This window comes from Acomys russatus, chromosome 32 (assembly GCF_903995435.1).
Source record: "Acomys russatus chromosome 32, mAcoRus1.1, whole genome shotgun sequence".
NCBI lineage: Eukaryota > Metazoa > Chordata > Mammalia > Rodentia > Muridae > Acomys > Acomys russatus.
Genome location: NC_067168.1, coordinates 27,652,758 through 27,667,647, shown reverse-complemented (window position 1 = coordinate 27,667,647; position 14,890 = coordinate 27,652,758). Strand labels below are relative to the sequence as shown.

Sequence of the window (14,890 nt, the reverse complement as noted above, 5' to 3'; positions counted from 1 at the left end):
ACACAAAACCACTCTCACTTTATAGGAGTGGAAACTGATTCTGTTTTCCAAGATCACACAGAAGTCACTGTCAGAGCTGACCTTACCCAGACTGTTTTAATGTTAGGTGATCCAGCTCCTGTCATGGGAGACAAGTCAGAACTCAGGGTTTCACAGGCTCCCCCTCCCCACCATCACAACGGGGGGGGGGGGCGGTCAAGGCTCTGAAGTAAATTACTCTGTTTTTACCATTTTACCAGGAAGTTAGAGCATAAGCTAGGTCTACAGCTGGACCTGCTCCAGATTTTTATTTTTTTCTTTCTTCAAGGGTTTCTGTGTAGCCTTGGCTGTCCTGGAATCACTCTGCTCTGTAGACCAGGCTGGTTTTGAACTCCCAGAGATCCACCTGCCTCTGCTTCTGGAGTGCTGGGACAAAAGGTGTGCACCACCATTGCCTGGCTCCTGCTCCAGCCTTCTCCAGCCTTTTTTTTTTTTTTCTTTGGCATCCTAGAACTTGCTCTGTAGTCCATCCAGGCTGGCCTCGAACTCACGGAGATCCTCCTGCATCTATGCTTCAGATTTTTTTTATCTCTGATAAAATAAGAAAACTAGCCCAGCCATGGTGTGCACACTTTTAATCCCAGCACTTGAGAGGCAGAGGCAGGTGGGTTTCTGTGCATTTGAGACCAGTCTGGTCTACACAGGACAACCAGGGCTACGCAGAGAAACCCTGTCTCAAAAAAAACAAAAACAAAAATGAAAAAAACTAATGACAGAGCTGGGTGACTCTTGTCTCCTGTTGGAGAAATCACTCAACCCCTTGAAAAAGACTAAAGACAGAAAAGCCTAGAGCATGCTGGTGTTCAAAAGGAAAATCCTTGGTGAGTACAACCCCTTTCTGGTTCTACCCACAGCAAGATAGGACTTGCAACAAAACAGTAATGATTGTAGGACTGTACGCCCATGGGTAGGACAGAGAGGAGGAGAAGGAGCTCAAGGTACTGACACTCACATGATTTGTCTCCTCAAAGCTTGTGTGTGTGTGTTGTTTTTAAAGATTTATTTATTATGTATACAGTATGCATCAGGTCACATTATAGATGGTTGTGAGCCACCATGTGGTTGCTGGGAATTGAACTCATGACCCCTGGAAGAGTAGTCAGTGCTCTTAAAGGCTGAGCCATCTCTCCAGCCCTCAAAGCTCTTGTTTAATCCCCAAAGTCACATGTTCATAGTATCAAGAGGGTAGAAACATAATGTGACCATTGTGTTAGAGACGGAGCCTTTTGAATGTGAGTTACTGAGGTGAAGCCCCACGGTTGGATCCTGGTGGCTTTCTAAAGAGGAGACCGTACTTGTATAGAAAATCCAGGACGTACTGGGTAGATGTGAGTTCGATACTGAAGTGTAGAGGAATGTGAATTCAGAACTTGGCTATTCTGGCAAGCGATCACATTCAAAGATCTTCTAGGTCTGTGTGATCCGGCTGGAATACAAACATCCCTTTACTCCAGGAGACAGAGGCAAGCAGATCTGAGTTCAAGGGCAGCCTGGTATAGAGCAAGTGTCAAGTAAAGAAAAGCTTAGGTCCGGGCATGGTGGCCCATGCCTTCAATCCCAAATAAGGTGAAGTTAGTTCGTATAAGGAAGCACCCATGTTTGAAAGTGATGTCTAGTTGAGTAGCAGAAAAGGTGACGAGTCATAGAAGATTTGACAGAATAGGATACGTCCAACTCTCATGAGGAGAGGAAAAGGAAGCTACTTAATAGGCAGTTTTACCAGAGCAATAATATAGAGAGATGGGTTGCAGAGAGAGAGAGAACTCAGATGAAGATGGAACAAGCCAGAAGAGTAGAGCAAATTGCTTAGTTAGTGGCCAAGCAGAGATTAAATTAGTCAGCTGAGTTGAACCAGCCAGCCCAGAGCTCTGAAAGAACAAGCAAGGGTGGTGAGATTATTAAGCAGTAAGTCTCAGAGGCTGAAAGCATTCTAAGCCTAGGTTAGACTGCATGGAGGCTAGAAGCTTCCAGGACTAGGCCTAGGCCAGCAGAAGGAGGCAGTAAGCCTCCCAGACAACAATTGAGCCAGGAGAATAAAAGTTACTTTTACGCTGAGGAAAAACTGGATCTTGGTAGCTGTGTTTTCTCTCACTCAGAATGCCCCTTTGCTGTTAGCCATCACTGATGCTGCAGTTATATTCTGGATATGTCAGAAATCAAGGCTCCAGGGCAATTTTACAAATGCAACGTTGATGAAGGAGACATGAAGCCAGCAGTTTATCATTTGCTCTGTGACTTGATACCCAGCTCGGCAAAACAACCACCATGGGGGAGGCGATGACAAAAACACCCCGCCCCCGCGCAGCCCCCCATCAATAATACATAATGAATACATACAGAAACCCTGCCTCGAAAAACCAAAATAAATAAATAAATAAAATTAAATTAAATTAAAAAAAAAAAAAAAAGAGGAGGCACAGACCAAGAGGCCAATATGACTAGATGATCTAAGGATCAGGCTGGGGGAAGGGTAGTGGGGGGTTGGTGGGGGTGGGTGGGGGTGAGGGGGCTGGGTGAGGAAGGCTGGGAGGAGCCACAGGTACTGAGTGATGCTGGCATCCAATTTGACTTGTTAATAGGCACCCTACTTAGCTACTTGTGGTGATTCTTGTAAACCTAACCCGGGAAGTCCGAGAATTATGGGCATGCCTCGTTCTTCATAGTCTCATTTGCTACCATTTCTCCAAAAGCTGGAGATATAACCTGGTTTAAGTGAATGTGTGTGAATATGAATATAAAAACACCAGAATACACACACACACACACACACACCACTGTAGAACTTCCTATATAGATCAGGCTGGCCTCAGACACACAAGAGCTCCTTCTGTCCCTGTCTCCTGAGGCCTGGGATTAAAGGTGTGTGCTACCAGGCCAGGCCTCCTTTTCTTACATTATTGCTTATTACCTTCTCACATATACTCTAAACACAGCATTGCTCAATTCCTCCCAAAGCCAGTCCCTTGTCTATCTCTACAGGTTAACAAGGCTCTTAAGGCGGGGCCAGGCGCACTCACCTCCTGTGTCCCGCAGGTGTAGGTAGTCTTTGCTAAGTCAGCAGACTTCAGACCTTAAACAGTCAGCTTCTGTGTATGTTGAAGAAAACCATTCCTGGTCTATGGTTAAAGTTCAAGTTCTTGCCATGTAGGTGGCTCAAAAATGATTATTTGGCCACGTGGGGGTGGTGCACAGCTTTAATCCCAGTACTTGAAAGGCTGAGGCAAGTGGATCTCTGTGAGTTCCAGGCCAGCAAAGGAGGGCTACATAAGTCCGACCGTGCCTCAAAAAGTAAATGAACATGACTACATAGGTAAGTAAATAAAATGGTATTAACCCTAAAGTTTCAGGCCAGAATTTAAGCTTTAAGGAAGTCCTGGCTGTGAGGTGGACCTAGGAAGGGTTAATAATCAACTTTGGCAGGTTTTTTTTTTTTTTTTTTTTTTTTTTTTGGTGGCTAAGAATGAGAAACATGCACCTTGTACTTTGCCTTAAAGACTTGCCTGCCATTTAGCTGGGTTAACAGATGGAAAAGCACTAACAGTTCGGTTTCAGCAGCTCAGGAGCAGCCGGTTTTAGCATCTGAACTAACTACAGGTCACTTGCTAAGGAAGGCCTGCAGACCTGCCCCACCCCCAGTGTCCGATTCAGTAGGTCTGAGCATTTGTCAGTTGACTTTTCCTGCTTGCTCTCCGGTAACGCCACAGCTGCTGTGTTGACAACAGTCTCCTCTTGACCAAACTTTGGTCAGGCTCGACTGAGCTCCCCTTGGGTAGAACGGACCTTGGCTCCCAGGTCCTCTCTGCTAGAGTATAGCTTTACCCAGAATCCTCCAGCCTTGTTAAGTGATCACCCTCAATATTTGATAAGGTTCCTCTTTCAGTCTCCCAAGTGACGTCTGAGCACCTTGGCTTGCCTTCAGCAAAGCATGCATTTAGTTTGTCAGACTGCTCCTTAGCCTTGCTGTTTCCTCCTAATTTTCCATCCATTGAACCCCCACCCCAATAAATGCTGTCTTTGTTGTATTGAGGGTTGAGGCCAACTTCTCTCACCTACTGTAGAACTCAATTGAGCAGTGGTCCTTCCACCTGACACAGTGGTTCCGGAAGTCCACCTCACCATCCCGCGGAGGTCACAGGACAACCTTTTGTTTGAGCATTGGGTTTGGCTTGCTGCAGCATATGCCAGGCTGGCTGCTCTGTGAGCTTCCTGCTAGTCTCTTATTTCTGCCTCCCATCTCACCTGGGCAACCTGTCATTACACACCCTCATTCTTCTTACTGTACTGAGTTTGGAGAGCCCCAACTCTGGTCCTCATACTCATTGCTGGCAAAGGCTTTAACCAGAAACATTTCAGTCCTGCCTCCATAGCAAACCTACTTCTGTTCTTGCGTATCTCATCTGTGAAATCTGGATACATTATTATTCTTTTGTTTGTTTGTTTGTTTTTTAAATTTTATTTATTATGTATACAGTATGCATCTGATCACATTATAGATGGTTGTGAGCCACCACGTGGTTGCTGGGAATTGAACTCAGGATCTCTGGAAGAGCAGTCAGTGCTCTTAACCACTGAGCTATCTCTCCAGCCCCGATACATTATTATTTCATGGCTAAATTCTAAGAGCAAAATCTGGCACAACATTTGGTAGAAGTTGGTTAAAGCTCATTATATATTCATTTTTTGGGGGGCGTGGGTCGACAAACCTTGGTTTAGATGAGTAACGCAGAACAAGGGATTAAGTCCTTGTTCTGTGCAGCCACGCAGGCACACACATCTGAGAGGCCGGTGTTTCTCGGTAAGGCGGGGTAGAATCGCCTTGGACCTAGAACAAACGTCTCTGGCTGTAAGGAAAAGCAAAGCTAACGACGACGCGCAGGCGCAGACCCGCTAATGGCTATGCTCTACGCGCATGCGCCCTCAGGTGCGCTGGTCAGTGTAGCACGCTGGCAGAGTAGAAATGGCGGCGGCGATCCGGGCGGCGGCGGCTGGAGCAAGGCTCAGCGTTCTGGATCGCGGCCTCCGCACCACGATCCGCAGCCTTTGCAGCCAGCCTGTGTCAGTTAACGAGCGCATCGACAACAAGCGCCATGCCGCGCTGCTGGGCGGAGGCCAGCGCCGCATCGACGCGCAGCACAAGAGAGTGAGTCCCCGGCGCCAGCGTGTCCCGCCCCCCCCTCTGCCCCGCGACCTATCACGGCGCGCCGGGCTCGCGGCGCCGGGGCCTCCCAGCCAATAGGCGCGGCGCCTGGGAAGGGCGCGGCGAGAACTTTCACCTGGAGAAGCTAGGGCCCCCCGGCGGGGGGGGGGGGGGGCGTCAGTAGGCGTGGGTGTGCATCTGTGTGCTTAGCAAGGTCTAGCTGTGCACTTTTGGGAAGTTTAGTCTCTAGAAAGTATCCTAAACAGAATAATGCCTCCCACATTTTGTGAAAATAAGATTGCTTCACTCATCGACAACAGGCTCTCAGCTAAAAAGACCCAACTGTTATCGCTCTGTTTGAAAGAGTTTGTGACAGTTCCCCGCCCCCGCCCCTCCAAGGTGGAAGCAGTAAAACCTAGGCGAGGAGTATTAGAAATAACTTGGTTACGTTAACATTAATCTGGGGTGAGGTCTCCGTGTGTGCAGGGGTCTTGTGATACCTGCCTGTGCTCGAGGAAGTCAGGTCTGCCGCTTTGGGCATGTATTATTGATCTGCTGCAGGGTAGGAAGCTGGTGGCTTTTTGAAAAAAATGTATTCGAGACAGGGTTTCTCTGTGTAGCCTTGGCTGTCCTGGACTCGCTTTGTAGACCAGCTGCCCTCAAACTCCCAGAGATTCGCCTGCGTCTACCTGGGATTACAGGTGTGCACCACAGGGCCGCAGGTGGACTTTATAAACTCGCAGGCTGCTCTGCGGTCTGGCTAGAGTGAGCAGCCGAGGCCCCTAACACACTGCCTGGATTTTCAGGCGAGACTCTCAGTTGGACTTGAGAGGCCTTTTAGCAGCAGAAAAGCCAGACTTGCCCAGCGTGTTCTTGATTCATTCGTAGGCCCGCACAGAAGAGCTGCGCCTAAGAGAAGCGCCGCCGGTGAAGGGTGCACAAGTCCTGCTCAAGTGTGGGAAAAGCTGGGTCTTAAATCTAGATCAGATGTTGATTCACATGTCCTGAGTCACCATTTGAAAAAGGCCCAAGGATAACTATTCCTTTTTTTTTTTTTTTTTTTTTTTTTTGGGTTTTCGAGACAAGGCCTCTCTGTGTGTAGCCTTGGCTGTCCTGGGCTCACTTTGTAGACAGGCTGGCCTCGAACTCACAGCGATTCGCCTGCCTCTGCCTCCCGAGTGCTGGGATTACAGGCGTGCGCCACCACGCCCGGCTAACTATCCCTTTTGACACTTAAAAATGTAAATGTGGGGCTGGAGAGATGGCTTAGCTGCTAGGCTAGGCTCACAACCAAAAATGTAACACTGTAAATGTGGTTGAAAGGTTTGCGGTGAGCAACACTCCCATGGGGTTCTCTTCCTGGGAAAGCTTGTCACTGCTCCCCCTTGGGGCCTATTGCTCAAGTCCTTCTAAGAGCATTGGCCCCCTCCTCCCCAGGCAGATCCTGATTCTCTTTGTTTTGTTTGTTTGTTTATTATTTATACTACTCTGCCTGCGTGAGAGCCAACAGGGCAGAAGAGGGCACCAGATGTCATTATAGATGGTTGTGAGCCACCAGGTTGGTTGCTGGGAATTGAACTCAGAACCTCTGGAGAAGCAACCAGTGCTCTTCTGAGCAATAAAAACTGCCTTTAGAATTGGTTTTGGCTGTCAGAGCTGATTTATTTGGGGGGGGGCTGGTTTGTGCTCCTTTTAAGTTTTTCATTATTTCAGTAAGACAGAGTTCCTAGAAGTGGACCAGAAAGTATGAATATTTAAATATCTACCTTCCTGCCTGTCTGTCTTTATCTATCTATCTATTCTATCGTCTATCTATCTGTGTACATAGTTGTTAGATTGCTTCCCCCAAAGGTACATTTGTTTTCCACCACCTCATTGGCTTTCACTACGTTCCTAAAATAACTAATGTGAAGGTTTTTGTTTGTTTATTTAATGTGTATGTGTGTTGTTTTCTTGGCACAGTGGACCAAGGAATAGAGTTGAAGTTTGGGGAGCCTGAGCACTGGAGGGTCTTGGTAGATTGAGGGATTGAGAGCTTCGGCTTCGTCTGTAAGAAGTATTTTCCTTAATTTTTGAGGTAGGATCTCGTGCATCCCAGGTTAACCTTGATTTTCTATGTAGCCAAGGCTAACCTTGAACTTCTGACCCCTCTGCACCCTCCACAGCTCTGGGATTATGGGCCTTTACTACCCCATGCAGTCTGTGTAGTCCGGGGAATTGAACCCAGGTCTTTCGCACGGGCTTGCCATGCCCTCTCCCAACTGGACCATTTCCTTTTCTCTCTGTCTTTAGAACGAACACCACTCAACCAGAGAAACTCCTTCAAACAAGCTCTCCAGCACCCTTGCTCCATCCCCCTTCCCTTAGCAGCTCCCTGGCATGGGATCTTGGCCCTGCCAGCTATAGCATCTTTAAGCACAGAATACTGTTCAGAAGAGAAAGTGCCCTGGGGTGGAGGCTGAGAGCTGGAGGGAGGGGTTGTGCCTGGTTGAAGTGTGCTTCTCTAAAAAGTGCCTGTAAATTTCCCACCCTGCCTTACTCCCCCCCCCCCCCCCCTTACTCCTCTTTGGGTCTCCCACTAGTCTCCATCTTTTTCTCCTCCTCTGACTTACCTTCCACAGGCAGATGGCTCCTGGGGCCCCCTGTCTACCCTGTTTTCTTGGCTGAAACCAAGTCTATTACTATCACCTGTCTACCTTGGGCAGGGACAGACAGAATGGAGCCTTTCCCATTGAGGCAAAAAGGGAAAACCTGTGCCCTTGGCCTTCCTGCCAGCACGTCTTACAGGCTTGTTAATTTGGTCTGTGATCTGTGATGACATCACCAACTGATCCTTGTGTTGTAGGGAAAGCTGACTGCCAGGGAGCGGATCAGCCTCCTGCTGGACCCCGGCAGCTTCGTGGAGAGCGACATGTTTGTGGAACACAGATGTGCTGACTTCGGAATGGCTGCTGATAAGAATAAGGTATCGTTATTGGTCCGGTGGTGTTGGGAACACTTCCTGTGGCTTGCTGGCCTTCCCAGACCATCTAGCTTATATCTCAGCTGCACAGGGACTTCCTGAGTTTTCTCCAGCCTTCACCTTTGTCTGCAGGTGACTGGCTGCCTATTTATACTCTGCAGTGTAACTCGGGTCCAATTTCCAAGGCTGAGGTCATGGGTTCTGTTCCTCATCATACACAACGACAAATTTGTAAGGAGGATCATGAGGTTACCATTCAGATGGGTTCCGAGGGCCAGGCCTTAGTCTAAATATAGTCTAGTTGCTGCTTTTCATACTCCCTAAGGTTGAGCCTTATGTTTAGGTGTTTTTGTTGTTTTCAGTTTGACTTTGTCACATAGGCAGCCTTAGATCCAGGCTGGCCTGGAACTCATGAGCCCCCTTGGCCTTAGCCATCTGAGTGGAATCAGGTGCGCATCAGACACACCTGGCACCTCTGAATCTTGATGTCAGTAAAACCAGATTGCTTTTCATAGGTGCATGGGGCTCGTTACATTCACTTCTGGTCCAGTTTTCTGCATATCTGCAGCCTGTGACCAAAGGCGCAAACTCGACAGGCTCTGTCAGAGTCATTATAGGCACAGTGATGTTTGAGTTTCTATGAAAAAGAGTGGCCTTGGGTAGGGGTCTGTGACATTGGAAAAGCTGATTTGCAAGTGCGCACGCTCCGGGCGCCCGCCCCCTGCCCCCCGCCCCCCCCCCCCCACGCTACTATGCCCAGCTTTGCAATGTTTGGTTATATGCTCCTTTCAAGAGTAAAGGGCAGGGGTGGCCCTGAGAGCCTCTTAGAGTTATTTTGCCTTTCTTTTTAAAATATTTATTTATTTATTTTGGTGTGTTTATTTATTTAGGTTTTAGTTTGAACCTTCTTCAAACCAAACCTTAGACGATTTGGTGTTTTGTTTGTTTTTTTATTAAGGCATGATGCCAGCCTCACTATAAGTAGTGTTTGGGCTGGGCAGGGGTGGTGTACACCTTTAATCCCAGCGGGCAGAGGTAGGCAGATGTCTGTGAATTTGAGGCCAGCCTGGTGCACAGAGCTAGTTCCAGGATAGCCAAGACCACACAAAGAAACCCTGTCTCAAAAAAGAAGTATTTGGGGTTTTTTGTTTGTTTGTTTGTTTGTTTTGAGACAGAGCTTCTCTGTGTAATAGCCTTAAGTGTCCTGGACTTGATTTTGTAGACTAGACTGGCCTTGAACTCACCGAGATCTATGTCCCTGCCTCCCAAGTGTGGGAGTAGGAGTGTGCCACCACACCAAGCCTATTTGGGCTTTTTTGACCTTTACTTTTCCATTTCTTTGCTAGTTTCCTGGAGATAGCGTGGTCACTGGACGGGGCCGAATCAATGGACGATTGGTTTATGTCTTCAGTCAGGTATGTCCTATCTAGTCTTTCCTAAAAGGTGGAGCAGGAACAAAATATGTGAAAAAATAAACAATTTGGGGGAATGAAATCTTGCTTATAGTTTTGGGGCACATGGCAGATTTGCCTTCTGTTTTGCATGTTTGTATGTAGTGTTAGTGCTGTTTTCTTCTTAGGAAGGAAGAGGCCTTTGTCCTCGTCTGGGAGGTGATGGCAGGCAGTAGGCTTTTGTGACGTTGTTGAGAATGTGTTGATCTTTCGGACTGGGTTGTGTGGCTGTGGGGTGCGGAGTCCTGGGCTGTGTTGTGTGGCCATGGGATGCGGAGTCCTGGGCTGGGTGGAGGAGCCAGAGCAGCCTGAGTAGAAGACATTGACTCTTAGAAGCATGGGTCCCTAAGCGCTGGGCATTTCTGAACGTATCCAAATACATTTTGTGAGGTTCCATCAGGTTAGATGGAGTTGGTATACACTGAGCTCTGAGGTGGACCTTGTAGGCAAAATAAAGCTACCTCATATCTAAATAGTTTTCAAAAAATTATTTGATGTATATGGGTGTTTTGCCTGCAAATATGCCTCTGTACCATGTGTACGCTTGGCTTCTGAGGAGGCTGGAAGAGGGTGTCAGAATTGAGGGTTCCCTAGAACTGGAGTTTCACGTGTTATGAGCACTAAGTGGGTACTGGGAACCAAACCCGGATCCTCTGGAAGAGCAGCCAGCTTTCCTAACAGCCGAGCCATCTCCTTAGCTCTGTATGTCCAGTTCTTAAGTTCCAGGAGCCTGGTGTTACCTGTCATGGTAAAACAGAATCTGCTCAGCTGACCTTACGGTAGTGTGGCCTGGGTTACGCAGGTGCCCCTAGTGTAAGCATAAGGGTCTTTAAAAAGGGGAAGAGAGAGAGAGAGCAGGGCGTGGCAGCGCTCGCCTTTAATCTTAGCACTTGGGAGGCAGAGGCAGGTGGATCGCTGTGAGACCGAGGCCAGCCTGGTCTACAAAGCGAGTCCAGGATGGCAAAGCCTACACAGAGACCCTGTCTCGAAAAACCAAAAAAAAAAAAAAAAAAAAAAAGAAGAGGTCAGACTAGTGCAGTGTGCGGAGGACTCCACCTGCTGTATCCTGCTTTGACAACAGAAGAGATGTGTTCTACGAGAGGAGGAATGGAGCATTTTTAGAAGCCTAGGAAAAGTGGAAGGATGGTCCTTGAAGCCTCCTGAGAGGTCACAGACGTGCTGACTTTGGTTGTAGCCCAGTGAGACCCCTGGAAGGGAACTACTTTTTTAAAAAAAGATTTATTTATTTATTATGTATACAGTGTTCTGCCTGCATGCACTCCTGCATGCCAGAAGAGGGCACCAGATCTCAATTTAAACGGTTATGAGCCACCATGTTGTATCTGGGTATTGAACTTAGAACCTTTGGAAGAGCAGCCAGTGCTCTTAACCACTGAGCCATCTCTCCAGCCCTAGCCCCCTTTCATATGCAATCCAGGACCACCTGTCCAGGGTTGACACTGCCCACAGTGAGCTGGGTCTTCCCACATCAGTCCCTAAGACGATACTCCACAGACTCGTCTACAGGACGATTTTATGGAAACGTCTTCTCAACTGCCTTCAAGCTAACAAACAACCAGCACATGACATTGATTTTAATTTTCATGTAAAGTAGTATTTTTATTAAATTGAGAAAACAAGAAGTTATAATCTCACTTTTTTTTTTTTTTTTTTTTAATCTCACTTTTGAGGAAGCGTTTGAAGGAGGCTGGGTACCAGACCTAGGATGTCGTGAGCCAGTCTTCACTGTGCTCTCCGGGATAGGAACACAGGTGGCTTTTCAGTCATTGGCTCAAGGGTGTCGGGGTGCGGCAGGAGCCAATAGAGGTCATTCGGTATTTGGGCTTCAAATCTCTGGTTTTTATCCTCACCTTTGCCTTCTTTCAGGCCAGTGACCCTGAGCCTGGATGTCTCTGCCTCAGTTTCTTTAGAGGACTAGCTTTTCTCCTCTCGAGGTGAAGGAGGGGCCCTCTGAGTTCTTTCAGTACAGGCTTACCCCTGGTTTAGTGCCCCACCCACACCCCACTTTTTCTGGTTCCTTCCTGGTTGCCCGTCCTGTAGGTGTGTGCTTTCATTTCCTTCCTCCCAGTCATGTGGTACCCTTGTGCCTCCAGTTCCCCTCAAGTAGCCTGCTACTATTGTCTTCATGCTTGTAAGACACTCCTAGTGTGAAGGGTTCCCGGAAACAGGGATGGAGTGGGGCTGGGGGACTCCTCCTCCTCTTTCAGACTCTAACACATGACCTGGAAGGAGCGGTGTTTGACACTGGTGGAATCTGCTAACGGTTGGTCCTACTTCCTCTGCTTCTGCCTCAAAGCTCTGAGTTATTTTTGTAGAGCAAAGGCGAAGTCTTGACCCTGATCCTACAACTACCTGTCTTTGATATTATATTAACTATCCTGGGTAATAATTTATGAGTTAGAGGGTTTTTTCTTTCTTTCTTTCTTTCTTTCTTTCTTTCTTTCTTTCTCAACATCTGAGATGCCTTTAGCAATCTGAGTTTCCCATTTCTTCCTACGGGATCTTTAGCTCTGCCTAGTGATTATTTTACTTGCTGGTTTAATTGTTTTTCTTTTCAGGACTTTACAGTTTTTGGAGGCAGCCTGTCAGGAGTGCATGCTCAAAAGATCTGCAAAGTAAGTGTTTAATAGTGAAAATAAACTCTGTCCTTCTACCAGTTAATGTGGCCCACACTGAGCATTCTGGGGGCTCAATGAATAGAGCTGCATGTGATGGAGAACAGATTTGTACAAGATGTGGCACTGACCAAGGGAGTCTTTTTTTTTTTTTTAAAGATTTATTTATTATGCATACCGTGTTCTGCCTACATGTAGGCCTGCAGAACAGAAGAGGACATTAGATCACATTATAGATGGTTGTGAGCCACCATGTAGTTGCTGGGAATTGAACTCAGGACCTGTGGAAGAGCAGTCAGTGCTCTTAACCTTTAAGCCATCTCTCCAGCCCCTGACCGAGGAAGTCTTAATTCATGTCTTAAAATATTTGTGTACTCACTTGGGAGGCAGAGGTAGGAGGATCTCTGTGAGTTTGAGGCCAGCCTGGTATACAAAGAGAGTCCAGACCAAGCAAGACTACACAGAGAAACCCTGCCTCGAAACACCAAAAAGAAAACACAATAAAAAAAATGTGTGTACTATCTCTTTGACCCTGGTAAAGTCTGTACCCACACTTGTTCTGTTCTTTTCTTCCCCTGCCATCCCCTGCCCAAGTCCTGGGATTATTTGTGTGAACTTCAACTGGCAACTTTTGAGCTTCTCCATCCATAAAATGGCATTTACGATTACAAGGCATGGTGGTGCACACTTTTAATCCCAGCACTTGGAAAGCAGAGGCAGGTGGACAGCCTGGTCTACAAAACGAATCCAGGGCAGCCAAGGCTACGCAGAGAAAGCCAGTCTCAAAAAAACAAACAAAAACAAGAAAACAAACAAACAAAAAGATTACAAGGCTCAAGGGCTGGAGAGATGGTGCAGTGGGTATGAGTACTTGGTGTGAAAACAAAAGGACCCAAGTTCAAATCCCCAGCATTCACATAAAAGCCAAGTGCAACATGTCTTTGTAACCCCAGCTGTTAGGAACTAGGCAGATCGTGGAAGCTTGCCGGCTGGTCAGCTTAGCTGGAACAGCGCGAACGTTGGGTGCATTAAGAGACCCTGTCTCAAAAATCAAGATTGAGGGTGATGGAGGGAGACACTTGATAGTCTTCTCTGGCCTCTCTGCCTGTGAGGATTGGAAACATTCAAAAGCACATTTGTAATGTGTGCTGTTGTTACTGGCTTTTTCTGACAGGGGTTCTTTGTGTAGGTCCTGGCTGTTCTGGATCTAGCTCCATAGACCTGGCCTCAAACCCACCTGAGGTAGATCCACCTGCCTCTGCCTCCTGAGTGCTGGATTAAAGACATGTACCACTATGCATGGCTCATTAGTATATGTACTTTTATTAGTGCATTAAATAATGAGATTTAGTAGTGGATCTTATTTTTATTTTTTCGTTTTTTTCAAGACAGGGTTTCTCCGGGTAGCCTTGGCTGTCCTAGACTTGCTTTGTAGACCAGGCTGGCCTCGAACTCACATCAATCTGCCTGCCTCTGCCTCTGCCGGGATTAAAGGCGTTCGCCACAACGCCTGGGCTGAAAACGTAAACTTTTTCTGACTCAACTTCATAGACAATGTATGTATTCACAGCCACCTTGAGATCCAGGCAGAGAGTCCAGGCACTAAAATGTAAAGAGCGGTCCATAGACTCCATGAGAGTTTTGTTTTGTTTTTAAAGGATTTGTTTATTTTTGCCTATTTGTATGTCTGTGAACTGTGTGTGCCTGGTGCCTGCAGAGGCCAGAAGAGGGTGTTGTGTCCTCTACAACTGAAGTTATAGATGCTTGTGAGCTGCTCTGTAGATGCTGGGAACTGACTCAGGGTCTTTACAAGAGCAAGTGCTCTGAACCACTAAGCCCCGCATGAAGATATTTAAAACACTACTCTGGAAGATACGCTTAGAGTTCTGTGAGCGATTACGTGCCTAACGTGAGCAGGCCTTGGAGTCAGTTCTGAATTCTGCTGAAGAAGAGCCGTGAGCGCAAACAGCCAGCCAAACAAGGAAAGCTGCCCAGCTGCAGCCCTGCTAGACCGGGGTGCTCTGAGGAATAGTACCAGCAGGACTGGTATCTAGGGAAATTTGGGAGTAAATGTTGGACTGAGTATTAGTACCTGGCCAGGTTTCCCTCTGTAATGAGCCACCTGGACTCCAGACATGTAAAACTCCCGAGACCTAAAACCAAGTACCTTTTGTTTTGTTTTGTTTTGTTTGAGACAGAGTTTAGCCTGTCCTGGAACTTGCTCTGTAGATCATGCTGGCCTCAGACTCAGAGATCCGGGGCTGGAGAGACGGCTCAAGAGCTTAAGAGCACTGGCTTCTCTTCCAAAGATCCTGAGTTCAGTTCCCAGACTTAGAGATCCGCCTGCCTCTGGCCTCCTGAGCGCTGGCATTAAAGGCACGTGCCACCACGGCCTGGCTAGCCAATTACTTTGGAGCCTTCTTGGGTTTCTTTTTTACTGCTTCCTTTGTAGTGGTTATAAATGAGCCTGGAAGGAAAGGTACTGTCAGAGCTGGTGACCCAGGAGAAAATCTGCCACAGTGGGCCTGCTCAGGTTACTATGTGGGCCACTGTGCGCCTTCATAAACAGACTTCTGTGACATTCTGACTACCACTAGTTGTTTCTTAGGAGTGACAGAAATAAAATTGGCCACTGAAGAGAGTTATAGTGAGGCTTGGTACTCTG

At 47.4% G+C, this 14,890-nt stretch overlaps 1 protein-coding gene across 1 annotated transcript in view; it reads left to right on the top strand.

The window, feature by feature from the left end:
- Positions 1-4,957: 4,957 nt before the first annotated feature.
- Positions 4,958-14,890, top strand: part of Pccb (propionyl-CoA carboxylase subunit beta) — a 47,897-nt gene continuing 37,964 nt past the window's right edge. The window contains exons 1-4 of the mRNA XM_051140327.1: positions 4,958-5,179; positions 8,022-8,141; positions 9,485-9,553; positions 12,169-12,225. Of these exons, the coding sequence (XP_050996284.1) occupies positions 4,997-5,179; positions 8,022-8,141; positions 9,485-9,553; positions 12,169-12,225 (429 nt within the window). The 5' untranslated portion in view covers positions 4,958-4,996. The remainder of the gene's footprint in view (positions 5,180-8,021; positions 8,142-9,484; positions 9,554-12,168; positions 12,226-14,890) is intronic.